The following is a 25,414-nucleotide window of genomic DNA, read 5'->3' as shown; positions in this document are numbered from 1 at the left end:
TGAAAACACCTTCACCATTTGATGAAATTTCAGAGCATTAACTGAACTATGGACTACGAAACTTAAGAACCTAAACCGTCATATAAAAAACGCAATTTTTGTTTTCTCTTGTATTATTTATTTATTTTGTCAACATTTCGAGACGGTTCCCCGTTGGCAACTGTTGGCCAGACCATATACCCAACTATGCTATTGTTGTGGTGCTCTGCTAGACGATGAGCAAGAATAAGAGCAAGTGCCTCAGCGTGCGCTGACTTGCATAAATTTATAGAGGTGGCGATTATAAAGTTTAGCGAGGCGGGTATTAATATTTTACAGCTCAGTTAACCCATGTTGTTAGTTGTGTGATATCGCATTTTAATACCCTGTAAAGGAATAACATTGGGTCTTCTAGTCCAGGTTGTGATATCATTGCATATTTATGGGAGCGACTTCTTGCCTCTTTTTGTTGCCTTACGATTCAATCTTTATTGTTTATATTACATTTTATTGCACTAGAATATTATATTATAGTTATTTAGTAAGTTTCTTTTACAAAATAATAACTATATATTTAAAAAAAAAAGGATCAAATAGGTTTCTCACAGTTTGATTATTATTTATCACATACTTTATTACATTTAACTTTTTGAAGCATTCTCTAACTTATTACGGGGTATTTTCGAGTCGATCCTTTAACGTCTCATCAAGTGTTTTACGAGATTCAGCATCAAAGAAGTATTATCATAGCTATAAGCACACAAACACACACTTTGTTTTACAAAACCCAATTGTAATCGGTCTTTCTAATGATAGCCGAGTGTAAAGCATTACTTCAAGATAAAATTTGGTAAAAGAGGAGAAGTGACGTTCCCAGCATGCCAGTTGAATTTCGGCAGTGTCAGCAGTCGCATCAGTCGCATCTCCTCCAGTGTTAGCTGCCTATATACAAGATCCGATCTGATTCGACCGCTGAGCCTTGTCTCTTTTTTTTTAGAATTATTATTTTACTTATTTTTTTTCGTGTTTAACAAAAATGGATAATTCCGGCTATGTGATTGACTGCGAGCATGAATTCGGTGAGTTTTCTTTTTCTTTAAAATGACACATCAAAAACGATTATTGAGTCTTAAAGTTGAAAGTGAAAACTGATAACAGATTTTCAAAAGCAGCGCGTAAACATTTGCTTTACAAAGGGGCGTGTTTAATTGCGTCATAATTTGTTATATGACAGCAATGGACTTAGACTTATCTTTAATATCCATGTTGCTCTTGTGCCGTAAAAAAATATCTAAGAATAGTGTATCGTAAAGCGGCTTTGATTTATACATAAAGTCGCTGCAATAAACGTGATTACACGTTTATGTTTATGTTGATCAGCATAAACAGTCGTGTAGATCAAAGTATGATAAGGATACAATCTATCATTTCACTAGAAGATCGCAGCGAACTTATTTATAAGTATTTCACTTCAAAGTCTTTAATTCAACTGAAGATTATCTTCACAATTTAAAAGAGATTTAAATGGAGCAAAATGAGTATTTGTATTACTTGAGGACAGCTGTAAACAAATAAAGAAGAATCGATAAAGGTCTTAGTGAATGTTCCAATAGTTCATATTTACCAAAGGTGATTCACATTTTGCGCAGCCTGAAAGTATGCTGCAAAAATCTTGTTTTCTACACTTTGCTATGTTGCTTACAAATTAGAAAACTGATCCTAGCTCCGCTATTTTCTAACGTATTTTAGCCGGACTTGTTGCATTTGATTTATGGGATCGAAATCTATCGATTGACATTTAAAAATTATGGGGTCATCTAAGAATCCGACCCATGTAAAATTTTAGCTTCGGGGCGCACGAAAAATCGCCATAAACAAAAAATATTGAATATCTCGAAAAGTTATCAGACGATTTGATTGTCATTTGGCTAGTTGTTAGCCTCATTAAATATAAATTGTTTGCCACAAATTGTATTCTGATCCTGTAAAGGACTCCTGAGAAATGGCTACTTTTTTGTAAACAAAAAAATCCTTTTTTCTCACCCGTTTGAAGGACTTTCAAGGATATTGTTGTGTACTTGATATCCTTCCATCAATATCTATCGATGTAGTAAAGGACATCCAAATAGTCCTTAAAATGGCCAAGTTAGAGAGTATAATTTGAATTTCCGACCACTTTTACATACCACCCCCTTGAAAAATGTTTTGAAAATTTTTTTAGTCTAATTATGTAAATCCTTGAGTGCAAATCGGTAGTGCTGGCATCTGTGAGTTCAAAAATGCATTACCTTTAAAAATCCATCAAGATCTTGCCGAGTTATAGCTATATTCACGATACTCATTCACCTGAGCGCATCCTCAAAGTATGCTACAAATTTTATTTTTGCTGCTCTTGTTTGATTTGATTTTGTTTCTTTAATGGTTATTATTCCGATTACAAAATGGTAAGTTGTTGCAAGATTCTAAAGAATTTGAAAGGATATTCGACGGTAATACAAGCAACTTCTTTCTCTTCCAGGCGTTGTTGTTGCGCCTTTTGCTTGGCCAACTTTCGCTGTTCGCCGAGTCCTCCAACCTGCATCTGTTTCTGTTTCAGTTTCTGTTTTTCCATTTGCGCTGCTTTATTGCTTTTTCCTTTTCTTTTTTTCTTCGCTGCATGCAAAACATTTTTTTGCAACGGATTTGCCAAACTGCAAGTCAACAGGTCGTATACGCGATTGCGATTGCTATTTGCACGCATAGCAATCAGCTTTTGTCAGCGAGCGCACGCTCAGTGATATTCGGATGTGTGGCAATACATTTTGTACGTTAACACATTCTTTGCTTTATTGTCAACTGAATTAGGAGCTTGTATATTAGATTTCAAAATTAGTGAAAAAAAGGATGAAGTTTGGCTTTACATAGTAAGAAAGTACTCTGTGTATTGCTCTGCATTCCAATTTATCGTACACTCATTGTAATCGGCCTTCTTTAAATGGTAGAGAATCAGCGGCTTTTTTTATTTGTTGACCATTTTTCTATACTTACCTGTTAAAAAAAGCTAAGTGCATTTTTTGAAGGATTATTAAAATTCTTGAATGCAAATCAATACTGGTTACGAAAAGATGAATACTTCAAAAATGAAAATAACTTCGAACTTCGAAGATCCCAATTTAACTAAACGAAACTACTAAATACAATTTGACTGACAAACTTCGATGTTGACTCTGATATTAACTTTCTGATAAGAAAGCCAACGCATTGAAAAGCCGTCCAACTCATGGCCAGAGTTGCCAAGGGCCATCGATAATGCACAAAACGCAAATGCACTTTCGCTGTTTAATCAACTTAAAAGTGACCCATTTCCAACTTCAGCAATTAGTTGTTGGCAATTACAAATTTCGTAGCGATTAAATCGATAGATTTTTTTTTTTTTGTTGGTTTTTTTTTTGTTCCAAGCAGTCGCTTGATGCGCCGCTGCAATTTTATTATTGATCTTCTAAGTACACGGTAGTATATGTATATGTAATATGCATATGTCCATCAGATTCAGATACAGGATACAATTTCTAGTATGTCATAAAGCCATATACTTTTAGTTATGTGGTACATTATCTCGTTCTATATAGATTTCATTAACTGAATTGTGTAGGAGAGAGTGTGTGTTGTGTATCTGAGATATCCATATATAGTATATAGTATGTAGGTAGTATGTCAGTATGTACGTATGTATGTTTTAGTATTTTCTTGGTATGTTCAATTTCAATTCTCAATTCTCAATTCTCGAAAAAAAATGCTCATGCGGTTTGCAGTTCCTTTATCCATTATCCTTATGAGTGGAGTGTGCCACAGCAGAATGCATTGTATAGTTTTTCTTTTTATAGGGTATATACGAGTATGCTTCATATATGTATGTATATATAGATATAGTATGTATCTAGAATGTTTATATGTGAATGTGTGTGTATGTATGTGTGTGTATTTGCAATTCGTCATGCAATACGAAATAATCAAGAGAGAGAATAAAACAACTAAAGATTGAAATACATTTCGAGATCACGCTCAACATTTTGTTTTGTTAACTGTCACAGTTTTATGTTGTTTGAAAAAGTTTTTGTGAATATTGTTTTTTTTGTTTTTGTGTTTTTTTGGTGTCGTGTGACGCGCCGATTTGTATCTACTAAACATATGTATGTCTGCTACATATTGTATATAAAAAATCCCATTTGGAAATAATTATTGTATGTTTAAAAATCTATTTCAAAACTGTACTAAAATTTCGAAAACATTTCCGATTTGCTTTTTTCTTTTGGTTTTTCTTCACTTAAGATTATGTTGAACATTATTTTGTTTGCACGTGTCGTGTCACGTGGCATTATTATCGTGCTACTCACAAAAATTTGCTACATAGGAGTACGATTATATATGTATATATAAATATTTTAAAAATGATCCAAATCGAATGCTATTCAAATCTTAACATAATTTCAAATTCAATTTCATTCACTTTGTTTTTGGTTTTTGTTAATATTTAATATTTTTGTTTTGTTTACCGTGCTATTCACAAAAATGTCTATATAAAAAATGTTTTGAACAATTCGAAAAATCTATTAATAAATTGAACTGAATTTCGATTCGTATTTCATATTTTTTTTTTGGTAATATTGTTGTCAATCACATTTTTATTTTATTCAAAAAAACAACCAACAACATTAATATCGAATATGTATATATACGATATATAGATGTAGATATACAATATAATTTCTATGTAGTTGTCGAGTGCCGTGCACTTCTGTTGTTGTTGTATGTACAAATACCATATAACTGATATATACGCAATATCTGATCAATCTAATAATATTTCCGTGTTCATGTATCATGCATATTTCTTCTTTTTTTTTTTTTCTTTTTCAAGCTGAACCCGCTCGCAATTGTGAGAGTGTGTGAGTGTGTGTGTGTGTGTTCATGCAGATGCCGTGTGAGAGTATTTGGATAATTAGGTTTGTGGGACTAGAGTTAACTAATTTATTCATCGTATATATGTATATATTTGTAGTATTTATTGTAGTTGGTGTAGCATTCGCTAGCTGCCTTTAAAGCAGTGTCCTAGGTGGGGTGTTGTTGCTTGCTGCCGCTGCTGTGTGAGTGACGCTCTATATAGTAATAATTATTATAATTTTTATTTGTTTTTGTGGAGTGGGTCCCGTATAGGTACATCGTTGTACGATCTATCGCTGTACCTAGCTATCGTTTAACTATCGTGTATGCAGTGTATGCTCTTGCTCTCTCTTTCTTTTTAGCTTTGTAGTAAGTAGTAGTCGAGTATACAAAGTTGTATTTTGCTCCGCTCTCTCTTTCTTTTTCTCTATCTCTTTTCACTTTCTTTTCCTCTCTCTCTCTCTCTCTATCTTTCTTTATATATTATGATATATATCGGTAACAATTGAAGCCGTCTTGTGTTATGCTTTCTTGTGTGTGTGTGTTGTACTAGGTGCAGATCAAAGCAGATCTCTTCATCGATAACTGATTACAACTCTCGTGCTTATGTGTGTGTGTGTGTTTGTGGTGATATGACAGAGTTCGAGTCCTGCTAAACTACATACAAATCTTTGGCCAACGTTGTACAAAAAGAAAATAAAAGAAAAACAATATCGAAAGTAAATTCACTTCACATTTACTTCTCGAAGATGAGCTCGCCGGTGAGAAAGGGATTGAGATATGTCTGCGCATCGTAACCCGATACGGTTGCTGTTGTGGTGCGACGACGCGCCTGCGCACCACCGCCACCGCCGTTGCCACCGCCACCGCCTCCGCCACCGCCGCCCCGCCGCTCGCCATGCACATGACTGTGACTGTGGTGCATGGGACGCTTCTCACTGTTGCTGGGACTCAGTATCAATGGGATGGGCATCGAGGTGTATAGCTGCAACTGCGGCTGTTGCACTATCGTGCCCGCAGCCGGATTCAGCGGTGTATCCATGTAGCCATGTGGCGTTGCTGGCGTCGGTTGCTCCCCGCCCAAGGCGAACGCTGCTGCTCCCGCTGCTGCTGCTGCTGATGTTGTCGATGCTGATGATGAGCTGCCAATGAGGGGCTTCTTCTGGCCACTGACACCGCCACCGCCACCGCCACGTGATCGATGATGCTTGTAGTGGCCACGATGTGTCTTACGCTTCAGATGCATCATGCTCATCGCATTCATATCACCCGGAGGCGATGTGTCCAACACAATGGGCATGTGATGTGGCGACGGTGGCACCGCAGCAGCAGCAGCAGCTGCCACATCCATGTTGGCAGCGGGTGACTCGAGTCGAAAGGCAGACGAATCGTTGTGATTCTGTTGTGATAATGACGATGCACCGGGTGACAGCAGCTTCTTGAGTGGATCACGCGAATGGGGATGCGGATGTGCTTGGATTATGGTCGCTGTGGCGAACACCTCCTGGAAGCGATTGCTTGCCTCCAGCTGTTGCAGCTGCAGATGCTGCTTCTGCAGGAATTGCTGACGCTGCTGCTGCAGATGGTTGAGGATGCGATATTGATCGAGGATGTGCCTGTAGAACTGCTCCGCGGTGACTTCCGATGAGTTGAGTAGGCGTATGGCTATTTTTTCGGGTATCACAATTTTATCTACAAACGAGAAAAGAATGTGTAAATCAAATTAGTTCATTCAAAGAAAGCAAACCGCAATTTAAATGTGACTTAAATTTGATAATCTGTTGTAATTAATTTACTAGAAATATGCCAAGAAGAAACTTTTCACAAAGTTTTGCGCACTTTTCAAAGTTTCTTCATTCTCAATATGCACAAGGTTGGCAAGTGTTTAATCGACTGCGAGATACACTCACTCATTTTAATTATTCATATAATTGAAAACAGGTTTGCTGTTGATGAAATTTAAAATATTTTTCAACCTAAAGTTAGCTGAATACAATTCTGATTTATGAATTTCAGATCGCATTAAAACTTAATCCAATCAAAGAGAGAATTTTCTACATGACTTTTAAACCAAGTTTGTATTTCTTTCATTCAGTAGCGTAAAAGTATAATAAGAAATCTTGTTAAGCACATGACTACGCTATATTCATAAGTATAATATGAAATTTGCATTGCTCTAGCTCTTCAAGTTTTTGAAATAAAGGTGTGCAAACAAGCGGACGGACAGCGCGACGGACGTTTGGCAGTAGTAATTGGATTACACATTCTTCTACATGCAAAGCTTTAAGTTCGACAAAAGACATTTTGAGAACCAAAAGGAAAAGAAACGAAACGAAATGAAAGGAAAAGAAAAGTTTTAGTTCGCTTTATTTGACACCCATTGTTTTGCGAGTGGAAAACTTATCAAAAGGTAATTAATTATCATGGCATGCTGCAAGGCATTTCAATAGATTGAATGGCAGTTGAAAAGGAGCCAGGATATGAATGCAATGAGTGCTCATTGTATATGTGTGTGTGGGTGTGAGTGAGTGAGTGTGTGTCGCTTGAACTGGTTTCGAGTGCTCGGTAAATTTGCAGTCGCTGAACCAATTTCATGGTTAGTGACAATGCGTTTATTGAACCGCAAAAGCCAAGCCAAGCAGATTACACACACAAGCGTATATATATATATATGACTATATATATGTATGTGTGTGTGCATGTAGTATGAGATAGCCCATTGACCTAATTTCGAGTTGATTTACTGAAACTGAAAAGCGACTACAAGCAGAAACTTCGACGCCCTTCCGGTATGAAGAGCCGACGGCGTGCGCCCTTAAAAAAAAAAACCGACACCCCAAAAACGAGCCGACACGTTCCGAGTCGTTTACCGTTATATTGTTAGCCCCCCATCCCATCCCCAAAAAGGGAGCGCTGCATGTGGAAAGAGTGGAAAGGAAAGAGTGTGCAATTTAGCCTAGTTCTATGTTATGTGTGTTTTGTTGTTGGTGTTTGTCCCAGTTTGATTTAGCGGTCCGGCCTTAATGGCCAGCAGTTGACCACATGCCACCCTCGCTTCCCCTTCCCCTTCCCCATCCCCTACCCCTTCACATAGTTTTAAGGGAGTTGCTAGTTAGGGTCACCGCAACCAGAATGTTGCGAATGAAAGTATGAACATTCTTTACAGACGCCGTTAGTCGTTAGTTGTTAGTTGTCCCCATGAAAACTTACCGCACTGATTGGCCTTGGTAACAAAGGGTCGTATGGTCGGATCCCATATGAATATATAATACAGCGACAGCATGATGGCCGCCAATGAGACGCACAGCACATAGACGGCAACGGTGAGGATGCGGATGACCTTACGGTTGCTCTGCTGCGGCTGATAGCAACGGCTTATTGTCTCCGTGGGCGGCAGTTTCACTTTCTCCTCCAGCGAATTGACTTTGGAATTCATCTTCGCTGTGTGCGCCCCCGCGTTAATAACAATATGTTTACAATTAACTTATTTAACGTTTGTTTGTTATTCTTACGCTTCTCTTCGATTCGATTCGCTTGTTTTTTTTTGATTCTCAAAAGTTTTGATTTGGTTTCAATTGAATTTCAACTCAATGGGCTTGTTTGATTGTGCTCCTTTTTTTTTTGCTTGAGTTGTGTGTTTGTTTAAGCACTTTCCTCTTTGATATGTTCAACTTTGTTGTTATTGTTGCTGTTGTTGTTGTTCGTATTGTTATTGTTGTGGCAGTGTTGCAACTTTAGTCTAATTGTAATTATACGAGTATGTTGTACATAAATGCAATATTTCTTGTAGTTTTGTAGCTGCTATTATTATTATTATTATTATTGTTATTGTTATGCTTATTAATATTATTGTTATTGTGACGCGTCGCTCTCTCTTTCTGTCTTTCTGTGTCTCTCACTCTCTCTTTCACACACTCTTCAAACTGTTTACAGTTGCAGAGTCACTGTGCTGTGCATACAAAACGCTGCCAACCGACGCGTCGAGCGAATGCAAGCCAAATGACGCCCCAACGCAAAAAAGCTTCAGCCAAAAGCAGAGCCAGAGCCTTTCTGCTGCTGCTGCTGCTGCTGTCGTTGCTGCTGCTGTTGCTGTTGCTGCTGTTGCTGCTGCTAGCGATGCCGTTGGCTCCTGCATCGGCATCGACATCGGCATCGCTCGTCGGCTGCTGTTCGCTTCGTCGGCTGCAGCCTTCGTGTTGTTGCCTGGCTGTCTTTCAGACCTCCCTTTGTCCCCGAACGATCGTCAGCCTTAAATCGTTGTTGCTGCTGCTCTTTTCGGTATTTTCGCAATATAATTTCATTCATAAAATGCCTGTTTACACCACACCCGCCTGTTACGGCTGCTTCTCCTGCTGTTGCTGCTGTTGCTGCTGATGATGATGTTTGCTGCCTGTTGTTGTTCCGTTTCATTTGCATACACATTTTCATCGTTGGCCTGTGAGAAATGCTGTGTCGGCGTTGCATACAACCGCAGCTGGCACGCGCCGCTGGCATTTTGCACAAATAAACAGGCAACAACAGCAACAAGATGACGGCGTCGCCAGTGGCGTGCATCGTCACGTCGGCACGTCTTGCTGCGGCCTGTCACACTGCGTTTTTATGTGTCAAGAGCGAGCTGCCCGCCCACACACACACACACACACACACACACACACACAGTCATAGCCAGTCAACTAGTCATCCAGTGAGTCAGAAAATCGCTGAAAACTGCGCGCCCGAAACATTTCCAATTCCCCAATTTCCAAACAATTCACTCTACGCCCACGTTAAGTTTTTCGCATATCCAAATGCAAATGCAATAATGCAAGCAATAAAATTGAAAACAACATCAATCAATTTGCCAAACACACACACATACACACATAAGACGTAGAAAATCATGGCCAAACATTCATGCAAATGCAGTTGTTGTTGTTGTTGGCGCAAAAATTGCATTGCTAAATGCCGTTGCATCTTCATTCCTAATGTTCGTATCGCGTGACCATGCCCAGGCGCAACCTTCGCAAGAGGCGTCGCGAAGGACATCAGAGGGCAATGCAAGTGACTTTTGTTGTTGTTGTTGCGCCTTTTGCTTGGCCAACTTTCGCTGTTCGCCGAGTCCTCCACCTGCATCTGTTTCTGTTTCTGTTTCAGTTTCTGCTTTTGCACCTGCGCTGCTTTATTGCTTTTTCCTTTCCCCTTTTCAGCGCTGCATGCAAAACACTTTTTGCAACGGGTTTGCCAGACTGCCAGCCAACAGGTCGTATACGCGATTGCGAATGCAATTTGCACGCATAGCAATCAGCTTTTGTCAGCGAGCGCACGATCAGTGATATTCAAATTTATAGCAACAAATTTGTTGATCACATTCTTTGCTTATATATTAGATTTGTTTAAAATTCAAATCTATCAGATATGAAAATTCAAGTTTTTAAAGTCTTTGTGTTTGGTTGCATGTAGTTACAAAGCAGTAACTAAGATTATTATTGCATTTCATGCTAACAAGTCGTACACGCGTTGCAATCGCAATTTGCATGCGTAGCAAGCAGCTTCAGTTAGCGCAAGCTCATTGCTATACAACAATAGCATCAAGCATTTTTGCTGTGTTAATTAGTATTCTATAAAAGTCGAATCTACTAGATACTAGAATTTTAGTTTCTGAAGGAATTAGCCTAAAGATTTATGTTTTTCTGTATTTATATGTATAAAATAGTTAAAAAAGTTATACATAATATATGCTTAGCTTCCCTAACTTATTTAGATGAGTGTAATGCACATTTTTGTATTTTTGAGCAGCAAATTATATTTTTTAAAGCAAAAGCAAGCCTCAAAGGCAACCAACATTACAGAGTAGCGTCTTGTTGTGCAATTTTCACGCCAGGCTCGGAAAAAACTCTTACTTGTTTTCTATTTCGATTCGGCAAATCGTTCGTCGCTGGTCGTTCGCTCCTTGTTGGACTGGAGGTTAATAATCTGCAACTAGGTCACTAGGACAACGAAGCGAGTGCAGCTGAAAACTGAGCGAGCGACACAACGACAACGACAACGACAATGAGAGCGAGAGCGAGAGAGAAAGTGTACGGGCAACGGCTTGGACTACGAGCGATTTGCAACGTTGGCCATTGATTTTGTTGTATAAGCTTTACCCACACACACACACACACACACACACACACACACATATATATGGTCGGACACACACATTCATCATGTTAGCTCACTAGAATGTAGGCCAAACACGCATACACGCCCATTTCCAGTGCTTGCACCCTCATTTCGCCCCCATCCCCGCATCCCCAATCGCAACCACGACCCCAAAGGGCAGTTGGACGAGTAGCGACTGCAACATTGTTTTAAAATGGCCCTCAAGGAGTCTTCGCTGCTGTCGCAGGTGGCGCCTCCTTGGACAAAAAAACAACAACAACAGCAATAACAACAAGCACATTCAGTAAACAACAATAAAACAAGAAGAAGCATGTGCAATAAAAGTTGTGCTGAAATCGAAATTTCGCTTGCACATCGTACAATTTTGGCATAACAAACAATGCTGCCAAAGAGAACATATTAAAAAGGGAAAACACATCTTAAAGCATGTGCATAAAATAGTACACGAAGTGACTTTTAAAGTAGTCGACTGCATATTTGAATAACACAAAATCACTTGCAATTTATGACACGACTTTGCTCGGTAAATTGCAAAATCATGTTCGTAGTTGTAGGGAAGATAGTGAGATTTTTTGCTTTACAGATAAGCTTACTTAGCTGTGAGTTAAGGCATGTTTTGAAGTTGGCTTTAAATATTTATCGGTTCATTTCTGTTTAGTAATGCGATTTGCTGGAGACTAAGTACCAAAAATATCAAAAACATTTATTATTTTTATACATATTTTTTTGCTAAGAAATTTGCCAATGTATATAGTAATTTGTAATTTATGTACATATTCAAGAATTGTTTTTTGCTCTTTCTTCTAAAAATATGCTGAATTGTAAAATCCAGTTTAAGAGAAGTAGTGCAATATAAAGATATTAAAATAATTATTACCCTTTTTTATATATTTATTTTTGTGTCAAGAAAACTGCTAATCAATAATTTAACAAAACAGAGATATATTATGTTACAATACCAAAATACCTCTTTATAAAATTGGTTTCTTTTATACTTTTCTGTATTACGAAATTTGCAAAATGTTAATTAGTAGGTATGCAAATCATATTTTTCATGAGGAATTATTTCTAAATTCTTTTATGCTCTTTCCTCTAGAACTATGCTGAATTATAACATCATCGAATTGTACTAGAATTAATATCTTTCAAGTATCGATTGTCGAAAATCATTTTCGTTTCTTATTTGCATAATGGAATATTTTTCATTGCTTACCATCAACATGGTCGAATATTGCACAGGGAATCTTTAGCTAAGTGTGGAGCACTAGCCAAAGGCCGGGGATTTCTTTTGTCCCTTGAAGACGGGCGGCATACGCGAGTCCCAGAAGAAAATGTGATAGATGGACAAGAAGAAGCCCAGACAACAGAGACCACACAGATAGACGACGATGACAAAGTAACGGGCTAAGCGCTCCGAGCACGTTGGCTCCGCAAACACAATATCCTCGAGTTGCGGCGACTTTGGCACATAGGAATATGTGGATCGACGCGGTGTTCCGCTGCTGGCCAAACGCACACTTCGTGCGCTTCTCGCAGACTGTTGACGTGGCTGTTGTTGTTGTTGTTGTTGCTGTTGTTGTTGTTGCTGCGGTGGTTGTTCCTCTTCCCTAACATTGGAGCCAATGAGATTGACGATTTTGGCCAAATTGGCAGCAGCTGCCGCCGAGCTAGCATCGGCGGACATGCTGAACGCGTTTAGGTTCTAATCTCAGTATCAAAAACCTGGCACTTGGCACTTGGCAGCTAGTAGCTGGCCTGCCTTGCTTTACAGCGCACCGATTACTGATTTCATTGCATTGACGCTGACGTCGATTAAATCAAAATCGGATGGCGTCGCGTCGCCAAATGCATGACGCAAGCCAGACTAAATTACTTCGATGCGGAGGCGGGGTCACAATCGTGAAGGAGGAGGAGGAGAAGGCGGCGGCCTCTTGTTGAGGTGCCGATATGAGGTGGACAAACCAACTCTGCGATTTAGTGGAACGTGCAAAAGCGGATTAGTTTTGTGCGTGTCTGTCAACTTTTGATATTAGCCCCGGATGCAGACCTCCCCACAATACACACAGTCCCCTTCGCTATCTAGTCTGCTCATTTTCACAGTTTGCCTGACCCTCCAGTCCATCAAGTATACGTTGTTCGGCAAGTCCGCCGTGTCCGAATGTGCGCCTCGTCCGCCTAATTCCCGAGTTCTCCTCTAGTTGCATAGTTCTTCTATTTACTTTCTGCTTTGTTCCCTTGTCCGTAAAGTCTCTTTGTCTATCTGGTCCCCCTGTTTTAGTGTCCGGACTGTCAATTCTATTCTCCCTCGATTCCCTAGTCCCCAAGCCGCCTAGATTCCCCGCCTGATTGGTCGCTTTGTGAACCTGTGCTCCGTGGAAATCCCTGACTGTACATTCACCCAGCCCGCTTAATTCCTCAGTCTCTCTAGTTTCATAGTTCGTCTATTTACTTGCTGCCTAATTCCCTCGCCTACTTTGTCCCTTAGTCTATCTGGTCTCCCTCTCCGATTGTTTCCTGAACTTTTTAATTCTTGAATTCTCCTTACTTCCAGTCATCTAATTCCCCCGTCTTTCTAGTTTCTTACGCTACCCGTAGTCTCCCTCTGCGATTGTTCTCCCGGACAGTCAATTCATATAGTCTCCCTAATTCCTCAGTCCCCCTGGCTCTTCAGTATGTCATCCTTAGTCTCGTTCCTTAGTCTATCTGGTCTCCCTCTCCGATTGTTTTCCTGGACTGTTTAAATCTCGAATTCTCTTTACTTCCCCAGTCCTCCTGCAGCCCTCTTAATCCATCTAGTTCCCCTGCCCTCCTAGTTTCTTAGGCTAGCCGTAATCTCCCTCTGTGATTGTTCTCCCCTCCCAGACAGTTAATCCATATTGCCTCTCTGATTCCCCAGTCCCTCTGGTTCTTCAGTATCTCTAAATCCCCCTTAGTCTCGTTCCTTAGACTACCTGGTCTTCCTCTCTGGCTTTTTTCCAGTACTTCTAGCTCCACAATTCTCACGTTTGTTTTTTTTATTAGCTCTATCATCTATCCTCGTAGTCTGCCTATTCCGTCGTTTGCCGAGTTCACCTCCCATGTTCATAGTTCCCAAAACTAGGGAGACCTTTACATAACACCGCCTCTTACACCCCTTTCTCCGACCTTACAGCAGGTATTGCATTACGCCTAGTAGGCCTAAATTAATCCGCATAGTTAGCAGAAAGCGTGAGATAGCACAAGGCCCTGACCTGTGGCAACAAAATACAACACTCACCCGATTGGTTTCGTTACTGATGGCATATGATAGGGTCCGCTCTCCGTTTCTCGCTCTCTTTCCCTCTCTCTCTCCCTCTCTCTCTCTCTCTGTCACGTGCTGTCTAACCAATTGGATGCGTATGCTTGAACACGGGAAGTGGCGGCATGCGAGAGTCCCAAATGAATAAATAGTAAACGGCCAGGGTTAGACCCATGCCACTGACGCCTCCCATGTAGAGCATTAAGGTGAGTAGACGAAAGGTTTTTGATTCGAAGAAATCGTGTGATTTTGGAACTTGAATTTCTTCGTCCTTTGCCTCATTGACCACGGCGGCCAGACTCGATAATGTGATGCCCGATGGAGCCGTCATAGCAATGCTGTTACAATTATTTCGAATATGCTAACTGTGGCGTATACGTAATATATTCGCAACTAGCGAGCACTTGTCACACTTGCAACACCGAACACCGAACAACCAAAAACCGAAATGCCAAACGAAAACAAACAAAACAAATACCGTTCGAATCAGCGGTCTTCCACGGCTCTGTGTCTCTGGAGGCGTACTGAATTGGCGCCGGACTTTGTCAATAGACCGTTGTGCACGTTGGCCACAATTTTCCGTATTTGCCACATTTGTTGCATGGTCTTTGGTCTTTGCTCTCTCCTCGGCGTGTTGATTTCTGTATTTTGCGGTTTCTTTATGGCTGCTTCCAGTTGTTGTTGTCGCAGTTGTTTCTGCTCGAACGAAAGCACCGAGTGGAGAGGCATGCTCGAAAAGCAGGCAGCGTCTTGGCCGCGACGTTAATAAGATTCGACGCTTCCCAAACCCCCGCCCAAATCCCTTCTCTCAACCCAACTAGCTATCTGTCTCATTAGCTACCTTCCCTTCTCCCATTGTAACCATTCCTTGGCGTGCGCTCATCACGTGCTCACTTCTTTAGCCACTTGACCTGGTTTGATTTGTTGTCAACGTCGTCGCATCGTCATTTGTTATTGTGTTCTTTTGTTGTGACTCGTTGCACCCTGCACTTGCACCTTAGCAAGGTATACCCAACACCCAAAGGCTAAGGGTTGCCTTATCTAACAAATTGTAGCATACTTTTCAGAGTCACCTGATTGCCTTATGCAGCGAGAAAATTAATCTGCTCTTCGTGTTATGCCAACATTTAATATTTTTACAAAAATTATAATTAAAATTCGAAAAAGAATGTTTAAATGTTTATGCACTAATTAAAGTTTGAATATTTAAATTGCACAATTTCTTTTCAATAATTTATATTTTCAAAATTAATTAAGATAATTTGTTAACATTTTCAGTATATTTAACTGCACTGAACTCAGCTATAAACTATCAAGCTTAGCTTTCAAATTTGATGTTATTAAAAACAATCAAAAGAATGTTCTAATATTATTATTTAAATCACTTTTTTAGCATACTTTTCAGAGTCGTGTCCTTTCTTTAATAAGTCTAAGAAATTGGCGAGTTATAGTGTTGATATATAAAACTATAAAACTAATTTTCTAAAACTTATATTGCATAGTTTACTTTCCTGCTGAATTATTCTAAAACTTTTTTAGTAATTTGTATTTGTATTTCTACTTTTACTTTTCTACTCTTTGCTTCAATTTTCTTTACTAGCAAACAATTTTAGTAATTATATAGAAATTTGTATTTTTTAAATTATTTATTAAGAAAGTATTTATAATATTTACATATATTATTGAAGTTTTTGATATTCATGCCTTTTGTAATAAGGCGAAAATTTTATCTCTAAAATCACAGATATTATTTTCTTGAAATTAGTTCGTAGAAATACGTGATCTAAGCTTTTTTGAGAATATTTCTGATTAGTTGAATAATTTATATATTATTTGAGCTATTGAGTGCCTGTTTTAGTTTTGTTCTAATACAGGGTGCTCGCGAGTCGAGTTGCCTCTGCTGTTGTTTACCCCAATGAGGCATTGGCAAATCCAATTAGACATGAGCTCGGATGTTTTGCTACACGTTGGGGGCGTGATTGTGGGTGTTATGTGCTGGGGATTTGAGAGGTGAGAGGTGGCTGGGGGAGGCACATGAATTGACTCACCTGGTTCACTGATTCGGCTGCACTTCATTGGTACTCGTGCACCTTTTGCACCGGATGACCGCCAATTGAGACGGGGAACTTGAGATGAATGTCCGGCATGCGTGAATCGAAAAAGATGAGATAGTAGAAGGCCAACACCATGCCCAGGCCACTGATGCCGCCCACATAGATGAAGAGCGAGAGCAGACGAAATGTTTGCGACTCAAAGAACGCCGACGGTGGCTGCTCCTTGGGCAGACGCACATCGTCCGGCAACGGTTCCGTCGACTTGGCCGATGTGGCCATCACTGCTGTTGTGAAGCTGCTGCATTTGGCTGCTGCTGCTCTTATGGCGATTGCCAATTATGCAAATTACAAAATCCATTTAATGCAAGCCGACATTTTGATTGACTTTGATTGACAATAAACATTTTTTTGATTCTTTTCGCAGGCAATGGCAACGGCAACGCAGAGAAATGCCAAACGAAACCCGCTCAGAAGGAATACAGCTTTGAGGAGGCCATCACACTGACAGGTGTCGGCAGGTTTCACCTTAAGCTTCTGCTCATCTGCGGCCTGTGCTTCATGGCCGTCATGGTCGAGATTATGGGCGTCAGTCTCATAATGCCGCTGGTCAAATGCGATCTGCAGTCGACGCTCGAACAGCAGGGATTGCTCGCCTCAGCCGGTTTCCTTGGCGTTGTGCTCAGCTCACATGCCATGGGTTTTCTAGCCGATACGTGGGGACGTGTTGCCACATTGCGCTATGCGATGATGTTCAGTGCCATCAGTTCGATTGTCTCCGCATTCTCGGTTAACATCTGGATGCTAATCGTTTGTCGCTTCCTCACCGGCTTCTTCATCTCCGGTGGCCAGGCGTGTGTCTTTAGTCTGTGTGGCGAGTTCCATGGCAGCAAATCGCGAGTGCGTCACGTCACTTTGCTCTCCTGCTTCATGTGCATCGCCATGATGTTTGCACCAGGTATGTGAATCATTTAAGTCTTTCAACATTACAGTATTTGATTCTGTATGCTGTTTATATTCACCTTCTGGAATACAATTTGAATTTTTTATGAATATGGAAACTAAATAAATTGAGACATTTTCAAAAGTGTGTGTAAATTTGTATGATAATAGAAGAAAACTGATTTTACTAATTTGCCTTTTATAAGTGCATTTCTGAACTGATTATTACAAATTAATTGAAATTATGTTACGCGTGAATTTATAAGCACATAAACAAAGTAAAACTGCTATTGCCGGCTGTGAAATACCCGATTTCCATTATTAAAAAATATACCAAATAAATATACCAAAAATACTAAAATATACTGAATGCTATATTTGGTATATCGATATACTTTTACATTCAAAATATACCAGATTGTTAATTAAATCAACTAATTATGTCCTGAAAGCAGCAAACACATAAAACTGTGAATTTTGATTTGAAGCAAGTATAACAAGTAGGAAAGTCGAGTATGCTTGACTGTGAGATACCCGCTATCCATTTTTAATGGAAACAAAAATTAAAAAATATATTTAAAAAGAATAGTAAAATATACCGAAAAGTATATTTGGTATATCGATATACTTTTACATTCAAAATATACCAGATTATCAAACATATTAATCAATTAAGTCCCGAGAGCGGCAGCTATGTTCTATCACATCAAATTTTTTTGGCAAAAAACTACTAATAGTTTTGATCTTAAGCAATACTTGCTTATGCTCAACAACTTGCTTAACTAATAATTCATAATTAAGCTAAAAATCAGCTGTTAATCATATTCTTATTTCTTTGCAGCTGTGGCCATTGGCATCCTTCCGCTGCAGCTGGACTTCTCGCTCTTTGGCATGGCGTTTGGTTCGTGGCGTGTCTTTCTCATTGCCGACGTCTCCATTACGCTGTTGGCCCTGTGCGGCCTTCACTTGCTGCCGGAGACACCAAAGTATCAGCTGGTGCAAGGTCACCTGGCGGAGGCATTGCAAACGATGCGCTACATTTACGCCCAGAACTCGGGGCAATCGGAGGCGGATTTTCCCGTGGAACGCTTGGCTCAACAGAGCGGCGGAGCGAGTCTGTCGAGTGTGCATGGCTTTTGGGATGCAGTGCGTCTCATTTGGCATCAGACTGTGCCACTTTTCTATAGGTCACGTATCGCGCACACTTTGAACATCTGCCTGATGCAGTTCTTGATTTACGGCGTGGCGCAGGGCATCTTCATGTGGTTCCCAACTATACTCAATGAACTGGGCAAGGAGACGTCCGAAGGATCGCTGCTCTGCACCGTTCTGCAGAGCTTTAGCACAGCTCCCGATGCGCCAGTTGACGGTGTCTGCATTGTGAATCCCGATATCAACACCTACCAAGTGATGATCACAATTGGCGCCGCTTTCACAGTGATTTACCTCATATTTGCCTACACCATCGATTATATTGGCAAGCGCAATCTGATCAGTGAGTATGCGATCAACATTGCAATAACGTTTAATTGCGATTCAAGATTACTTTCGCCTTGCTTTGAATTTTATCATCAACAACTAATTGCTAATGTTAGTTTTCGTTTTGCACGTGAACGTTTTTTTAAAAGCATTTTACGATTTCTTTTACCACATGCAAACTATGTTTTAAAATCTTCTCGTTAGTTTATGGACCCTGCAATTTCGAAGAGTTAAAGCAGGTCTCTTAAGTTTCTCGAATTTAACATCATCAAATTTATTTAGCATTTGCATCTGTCGATCCAGTATTAGTTTATTTAAAAATGCATTTTTACTGCAAAACTTGTCTTAAAGAAACTAATTTTGGCGTTTTAAATTAAGTAGATTAATTGAAAGAAAATAATGAAAGGAACAATCACGTAAGAATATTTGGACAATCAATTATTTATAAAAAAAAATGATGTTAAGGAATGATAGATAATATTAAATTATAGCCACAAAATAATACAATATTAAAGTTTATCAATCAGAAAGTGATTTGAGCGGTCGAAAATTAAAGGGTCTATTACAGTCAAATCTTGAGCAAAGCTTTCTTACATTTTTAAATTTGAAGACTGCTATTCTTATGGTGATGGGGATAAATCGTATAAATTTTAATTTTAAACTTTACAATGTTTCTGATATTTGCACAATATTAAATTTTGCATAATACTTTCATTTGTAAAATCTAGGCGATGTCTATCTTCGCTTGTCTAAACACTTGGCTAATTTTTATAGCGCTTTCAATTTCCCAGCGATTCAAATTGATAGAAACTGCAATTAGTGTCATTATTAAACGATCTATTTAAATCTTTCTCTCTCTCTCTCTCTCTCTCTGTTCACTTTATAGTTATATGGATGATATTGACCATGATCTGTTTGATATTGTTGCACTTTATCACACAGTCTGTTCTAGTGATTATAGGCCTGACTTTCATCATGGCTATCGGCAACTGTGGCGGTTTGGTCAGCACCATTGCAATGGAATTCTATCCGACACAGATCAATGCGATGGGCATGTGCTTCATCATGATGATTGGACGCCTGGGCGCCGTGGTGGGCAGCAATGTAATTGGTCGTCTGCTTTTCAGCCTCTGTGACATCACCTTCTGGACATTGCTTGGATTGGTGTCCCTGCTCAGCTGTATGTCATATTTTCTACCCGATCAGTCCCAATTGAAGATTCGGTTTCGGATTAGTTCAAAGTAAACTGTATTCCGTAGATTCTACTCTAAGTTGTGCCAGAAATTGCATTTTTTTTTGTATTATTTTTTTACAATCTTAACTTAAGCCGCAATGAAACTAATTTAAGTCGAGATAAAACAAACAATTGACCTAGTTTACAAGGCGATTATATTTATGATTATATATGATTAAAAAATAGTTTTTATAAATATTTCAGCAAAAAACAAGTATAGCATATAAGTTATTGCAGCTAATGAGTTATTATTTTTGTTAGAAATAAATAAATATTTTATTATAAATTCAGAGCTGTTCAATTCACTTTGCATTCAATTTCGATTTTTTGTGTTGTTAAAGAACTGCGACCTTGGTCTAGTTTTGACAACATTACAGTACAGTAAATTCCGCAAATTTCCCATAAATCCGCAAATGTGGAGCAAAACAAAAAAAAAAACAAACCAAACAGTATTAGATGATTTCTGCATAGAACGGGAATGTGAATGGGAACGGGAACGGGACCGGGAATGGAAATGGAAACGGGATTGGAAATGGAGACGACTTGGGGAACAAGAGCAGTTGCATTGGAAATGGATTAAGTAAATGTTTGTGCTCGTTTCTATTGCAGTTGTTGCTATTGTTGTCAATGTTGTTGATGTCGTAGTTGCAGTTGTCGTTGTCATTGCGTTGCGTTGTTGCTGCCATTGCCGTTGTTGCTGCTGCTGCTGTTGCTGCTGCTGGTGTAGCTGCATTAACATTCTTGCTATTGCCACGCGGGGGCAGCAAGAGGATGATGAGGAGGGTCTTGAGTCGCCACTAAACGCATTCCAAGTGCCGTCTGCATCTTGCAATCGTAAGTACGCTTTTTATTTATTCAGTGAACGGTGTTTGCTTGGCCAACCAAGCCACAGTCTGCAGCCGCAGTCTGAGAGTCAGAGTTTCAGAGTTGGAGTTGGAGTTTGAAGTTGCGAGCTGCCAATCATAAATACGAGTACAAGTCTGAGTCGCAGTCTCAGTCTGAGTACGTAACACACACGTTGTCACTGACTTAACCAGCTGCGAGTATTCTCTGGCTATGAGCTATTGGCCATGGCCATGGCCATGCCAGCCAGACTTCTTTGACTTGCCTAACTGCGCATTTGTCGACTTATATGGCATCGACAGATAACCACATAACAACTGCAAGTCCCATTGCTAGCACCACTGTCCACTGTCCACTCTCCACTGTCCACTATCCATGGTCCACTGTCTAGTGGCGGTGCCAGTTCCATTAGACAGTCCCGTTTTTTAGCCATCTCCCCCTCATCATCTCCTCCCCATCCGCAACCTGAAAATGCTTTTTCTGGTCTCGTCTCTCGATTCTTTAAACGCGACTACCAAACTAAGTAAATTAGCCCACACCCACCGATCGGATCGAATCGAGCGAATTCAGTTCAGCTTCAACTATCTTCCGGCTCACGCTTTATGGCTGCAATTCCATACTGTTCCATCAGTCTCTTTTTTTTATAGCTCTGCACTGTTCATTCAAATGAAGAACTAGTATAGTAGTAGTATCTATATCTATATTTATATCTATATCTATATCTATATCTATATCTATATCTATATCTATATCTATATCTATATCTATATCTATATCTATATCTATATCTATATCTATATCTATATCTATATCTATATCTATATCTATATCTATATCTATATCTATATCTATATTTATATCTATATCTATATCTATATCTATATCTATATCTATATCTATATCTATATCTATATCTATATCTATATCTATATCTATATCTATATCTATATCTATATCTATATCTATATCTATATCTATATCTATATCTATATCTATATCTATATCTATATCTATATCTATATCTATATCTATATCTATATCTATATCTATATCTATATCTATATCTATATCTATATCTATATCTATATCTATATCTATATCTATATCTATATCTATATCTATATCTATATCTATATCTATATCTATATCTATATCTATATCTATATCTATATCTATATCTATATCTATATCTATATCTATATCTATATCTATATCTATATCTATATCTATATCTATATCTATATCTACAGTGGGGAGCAAAATTGAGTACATGTTTGCATATTTCACATTTCGGAGCGAATGTTAAAGAAAACAGTAAGGCAAATGGAAAAAAAGTTTATTCTTATTATTCAATATATAATTGACTATACATTAACGAGAAAAGATCAACGAAGAGGTGCACAAAGAAGAAAGGAAAACTTGAAAACAAAAACAACTCGTATGTACTCAATTATGCACCTTTGACATTTTAAACTTCTTATCTGCAAAATAATTAAAAATTTACCGTTAATTGTTATCTTATTGCTTTTGCTTTGTTTCTTAGACTTATTGTAATTATGATTTAAAGTGTCGACGTGGTTACATTGGAAGTTAAGAGCATTTTTTATTAATTTTTCAAAATTATGCGTAAATTGTGTCAGGACGTTGAGAATTCGATAATAGGTCATACCGAGAAAGGATGTTCGTCCCGGATAATATCCAGTAAACTCGGAATAAGTCAGTCGGTGGTCATACGCGTCCAAAAAAGACGCAAAGTTTCGGTTGAATCCCCTCTTAGAGGCCGTCCTCGACTTTTAACCGATGCGGATGCTCGTCATATCATGGCTAATATGAGAAAGGACAAGTTCTTAACGCCTAAGGGGCCTTTTTTAGAGATAAATATAGATGTAAGTCGATGGACAGCCCGAAGAGCACTTCAAAAATTTTGATATGTTGCAGCAGTAAAAAAAAATAAACCTACGTTGTCGGAGAAAAATGTGAAGGCACGTTTGAGTTTTGCCAGACAGCACCGAAATTGGTCTATAGATAACTGGAAGCGGGTAACTTGGTCAGATGAAACGAAGTTTAATAGATTCCAATCAGATGGTAAACAATATTGCTGGCGCCGGCCCGGTGAAACAATTCAACGACACCACGTTAAGCAGACTGTAAAGCATGGTGGAGACAATATAATGGTTTGGAGCTGTTTCAACTGGTGGAACATTGGACCAATGCATAAAACAGAAGGGATTATGAACAAAGAGCAATATCTAAGTATTTTGAGGAACCATCTTCCCGAATATATTGATCGCAGTGCTTACAACGAAGCTAAAATCGTGTTTCAGCAGCATGGAGACCCGAAGCACACTGCAAAAGTCGTCCAGAAATGGCTAATGGACCAAAATTTTCAGTTGATGCAGTGGCCGACTCAAAGCTCTGACCTAAACCCAATCGAAAATTTGTGGTCAATAGTCAAAAGACGATAGGGACAATATAATTCAACTCCATCAAACCTCGCAAATTTATGGGAAAGGGTGCTTGAGGAGTGGTGCCGTATACCCAAAGAAATTTTGGAAAACCTTGTGCAGAGTATGCCAGAACGTATTGAAAGCGTCATAAAAAATAAAGGTTTATGGACGAAATATTAATTTTGTACTAAAAATTCCATTTAACGATCTTGTTTGCAGATAAGAAGTTTAAAATGTCAAAGGTGCATAATTGAGTACATACGAGTTGTTTTTGTTTTCAAGTTTTCTTTTCTTCTTTGTGCACCTCTTCGTTGATCTTTTCTCGTTAATGTTAAACGTTAAACTTTTTTTCCATTTGCCTTACTGTTTTCTTTAACATTCGCTCCGAAATGTGAAATATGCAAACATGTACTCAATTTTGCTCCCCACTGTATATCTACAACTTAGCGGTCAATAAAAAAAGGAGCAATCCGTTGATTGTATCTAATCTGGCAGCCCCTTGACGCCATGTGGGCCATGATTACTTTCACGGGCGTGGCACAGATGTGTGGCAGCCATCAGACATCAGTTGGCAGTGTGGGGGCAACTAATGTCGTGGCAATTAAGTGGCAGCCAACTATCATTCATCAATCATTGGGCAGCGTTGCTCTCGTCTTGAGACTCTCGAGTATGTTGACCCGCAAAATGGCCTCAAATTAGCGGTAAATTTAGGTGCGCAATGCGCATGTGCGACTGTGCGTGTGTGTGTGTGTGTGTGTGTGGTAAATTGGTAAATAAAAATGGAAAGATAAATGTACATAGGTATTGTCTGCATGTAGGTGGGGCAAGAAGAGACAAGTGGCGTCTGCTAATACGTTGATGGACTGCCAACTGGTGATGGAAAGCAGCAACGTGCCGTGAAATAAAGATTAGATATATATATATATATATATATATATGTATATATACAAATAGTAGAATGTCGCACATCCAAATGGAGCAGCAGCAGCATCTTGGCTAAAATAGTTAAATGGTCGACTTAGGCAAATTGGCACGAGGCGATCGGCAATGGGCAACAGCAACAGCAAAAGTCACAGCAATGGCAATGGCCATGTCCAGGAGCAGCAACAAAGTGCGTTGAGGAATTACAATGATGACAACAACAACAACAACAACAACAAAGACGTAGAGATGCAGCCACAACAACTGAAGCAGCAACAAACTAAGGCAACTTAAGTTGAAGCCAATAGCAAAGTGTGCCGGTCGACATTGCGATGCCAGTCATAGAGAAGCAGGCGACGTTAATAGATTTACACGCCAACTGAAAACTGAAAAAAAATAAAATAAACAAACACAACAACTAAACAAGAAAGCAATGAAAGAGCAACAACAACAACAACAACAACAGCAAGCACATCAGCAACTGTTGCTGCTGTGATGATGCCAAATTCAAAAAGTGGACTGCGCATGCGTAGAATGGGGAATGAGAATGAGCACAGAACAAACAGCACATCAGAATCAGAAACACTCGCATTCGTAGTCAGATGTACAGATTATGATGACGACTGGTCAATGTGGCAGTGGCAACATTGTTGCCTCCTCCAGCTTGTGTTGTTGCCTGCCACAGTTTTATCTAAACTCGCCATCTACAGCTAATGAAGCGAACGGATATTCTTGACTTTGATATAAAATGTATGTATGGTACAGATGTTTATATCAGTCACTGTGGCAATTCTTTGGCATGAGTATAGATTATGTTGATAACAAATTTATGCTGTATATTAAAAATATATCATGCTTATAAAGCAATTAAATTAAAATGTCTGTTAATTAAAGAATGTCAAAACTAAGCTATGTATGTATGTGTGTGTGTGTGTGTGTGATTGTGTGTCAGGGTGACAAGTGTTGCCACCTAGCTTAACATACAAACACGCATTTACAGGGATATGGGAATAAAGCGAGAAGTACGCATGTAAGCTGTGTGTGTGTGTGTGTGTGAGACGACGACAACGACGACGTCGCCCGCCAAGTCAAACGTTATTTAATCAGAATCGTAAAGGTAAAGGCATGCATACACATACGCATTCACACACACGCATTCACACAGACACGCGGTGAA

At 39.2% G+C, this 25,414-nt stretch overlaps 5 protein-coding genes across 7 annotated transcripts; 1 reads left to right on the top strand and 4 right to left on the bottom strand.

Annotated features, from left to right (window-relative positions):
* Positions 1-853: 853 nt before the first annotated feature.
* LOC133848992 (3-hydroxybenzoate transporter MhbT) lies at positions 854-20,259 on the top strand. The gene is made up of 4 exons (XM_062284792.1): positions 854-1,058; positions 16,799-17,329; positions 18,155-18,808; positions 19,679-20,259. Exons 1-4 carry the CDS (start codon positions 1,016-1,018, stop codon positions 20,035-20,037), a joined length of 1,587 nt encoding a protein of 528 aa, XP_062140776.1. The 5' UTR covers positions 854-1,015; the 3' UTR covers positions 20,038-20,259.
* LOC133848993 (POU domain, class 3, transcription factor 3) lies at positions 4,805-16,490 on the bottom strand. Of its 2 annotated transcripts, none has more exons than XM_062284794.1 (2): positions 16,369-16,490; positions 4,805-6,591 (listed from the first exon to the last, which is right to left on the bottom strand). In XM_062284794.1, the coding sequence occupies exons 1-2, from the start codon at positions 16,394-16,396 to the stop codon at positions 5,636-5,638; spliced, it is 984 nt and encodes a 327-aa protein (XP_062140778.1). In that variant the 5' UTR covers positions 16,397-16,490; the 3' UTR covers positions 4,805-5,635. The 2 variants fall into 2 exon arrangements, with proteins under 2 accessions (XP_062140778.1, XP_062140777.1); XM_062284793.1 differs by lacking the exon at positions 16,369-16,490 and adding an exon at positions 8,110-8,351.
* LOC133848996 (putative uncharacterized protein DDB_G0268364) lies at positions 6,510-12,928 on the bottom strand. 2 transcript variants are annotated; one of them, XM_062284797.1, is made up of 2 exons: positions 12,257-12,924; positions 6,510-6,591 (listed from the first exon to the last, which is right to left on the bottom strand). In XM_062284797.1, the coding sequence occupies exon 1, from the start codon at positions 12,725-12,727 to the stop codon at positions 12,308-12,310; it is 420 nt and encodes a 139-aa protein (XP_062140781.1). In that variant the 5' UTR covers positions 12,728-12,924; the 3' UTR covers positions 6,510-6,591; positions 12,257-12,307. The 2 variants fall into 2 exon arrangements, with proteins under 2 accessions (XP_062140781.1, XP_062140782.1); XM_062284798.1 differs by lacking the exon at positions 6,510-6,591 and adding an exon at positions 12,022-12,185 and having other exon boundaries at positions 12,257-12,928.
* Positions 14,300-14,888, bottom strand: LOC133848998 (uncharacterized). The gene has a single exon (XM_062284800.1). It carries the CDS (start codon positions 14,649-14,651, stop codon positions 14,403-14,405), a length of 249 nt encoding a protein of 82 aa, XP_062140784.1. The 5' UTR covers positions 14,652-14,888; the 3' UTR covers positions 14,300-14,402.
* On the bottom strand, positions 16,369-16,806 carry LOC133848997 (uncharacterized). The gene has a single exon (XM_062284799.1). It carries the CDS (start codon positions 16,651-16,653, stop codon positions 16,393-16,395), a length of 261 nt encoding a protein of 86 aa, XP_062140783.1. The 5' UTR covers positions 16,654-16,806; the 3' UTR covers positions 16,369-16,392.
* Positions 20,260-25,414: the final 5,155 nt, after the last annotated feature.

This window comes from Drosophila sulfurigaster, chromosome X (genome assembly GCF_023558435.1).
Source record: "Drosophila sulfurigaster albostrigata strain 15112-1811.04 chromosome X, ASM2355843v2, whole genome shotgun sequence".
NCBI classification, from domain to species: Eukaryota; Metazoa; Arthropoda; class Insecta; order Diptera; family Drosophilidae; genus Drosophila; species Drosophila sulfurigaster.
Note: the sequence above shows the minus strand (reverse complement) of the source record. Positions and strands in the feature narration are given on the sequence as shown.

What these genes read in the sequence shown, in the direction of transcription:
- LOC133848998 (XM_062284800.1), bottom strand. Translation starts at nt 14,651, where the DNA reads ATGACGGCTCCATCGGGCATCACATTATCGAGTCTGGCCGCCGTGGTC.
- LOC133848996 (XM_062284798.1), bottom strand. Translation starts at nt 12,727, where the DNA reads ATGTCCGCCGATGCTAGCTCGGCGGCAGCTGCTGCCAATTTGGCCAAA.
- LOC133848992 (XM_062284792.1), top strand. Translation starts at nt 1,016, where the DNA reads ATGGATAATTCCGGCTATGTGATTGACTGCGAGCATGAATTCG. An exon ending in TGACTGCGAGCATGAATTCG is followed by an intron (nt 1,059 to 16,798) that starts GTGAGTTTTCTT and finishes TTCTTTTCGCAG; the next exon opens with GCAATGGCAACGGCAACGCA. An exon ending in TGGCAAGCGCAATCTGATCA is followed by an intron (nt 18,809 to 19,678) that starts GTGAGTATGCGA and finishes TTCACTTTATAG; the next exon opens with TTATATGGATGATATTGACC.
- LOC133848997 (XM_062284799.1), bottom strand. Translation starts at nt 16,653, where the DNA reads ATGGCCACATCGGCCAAGTCGACGGAACCGTTGCCGGACGATGTGCGT.
- LOC133848993 (XM_062284793.1), bottom strand. Translation starts at nt 8,335, where the DNA reads ATGAATTCCAAAGTCAATTCGCTGGAGGAGAAAGTGAAACTGCCGCCC. An exon ending in TACCAAGGCCAATCAGTGCG is followed by an intron (nt 6,592 to 8,109) that starts GTAAGTTTTCAT and finishes TCTCGTTTGTAG; the next exon opens with ATAAAATTGTGATACCCGAA.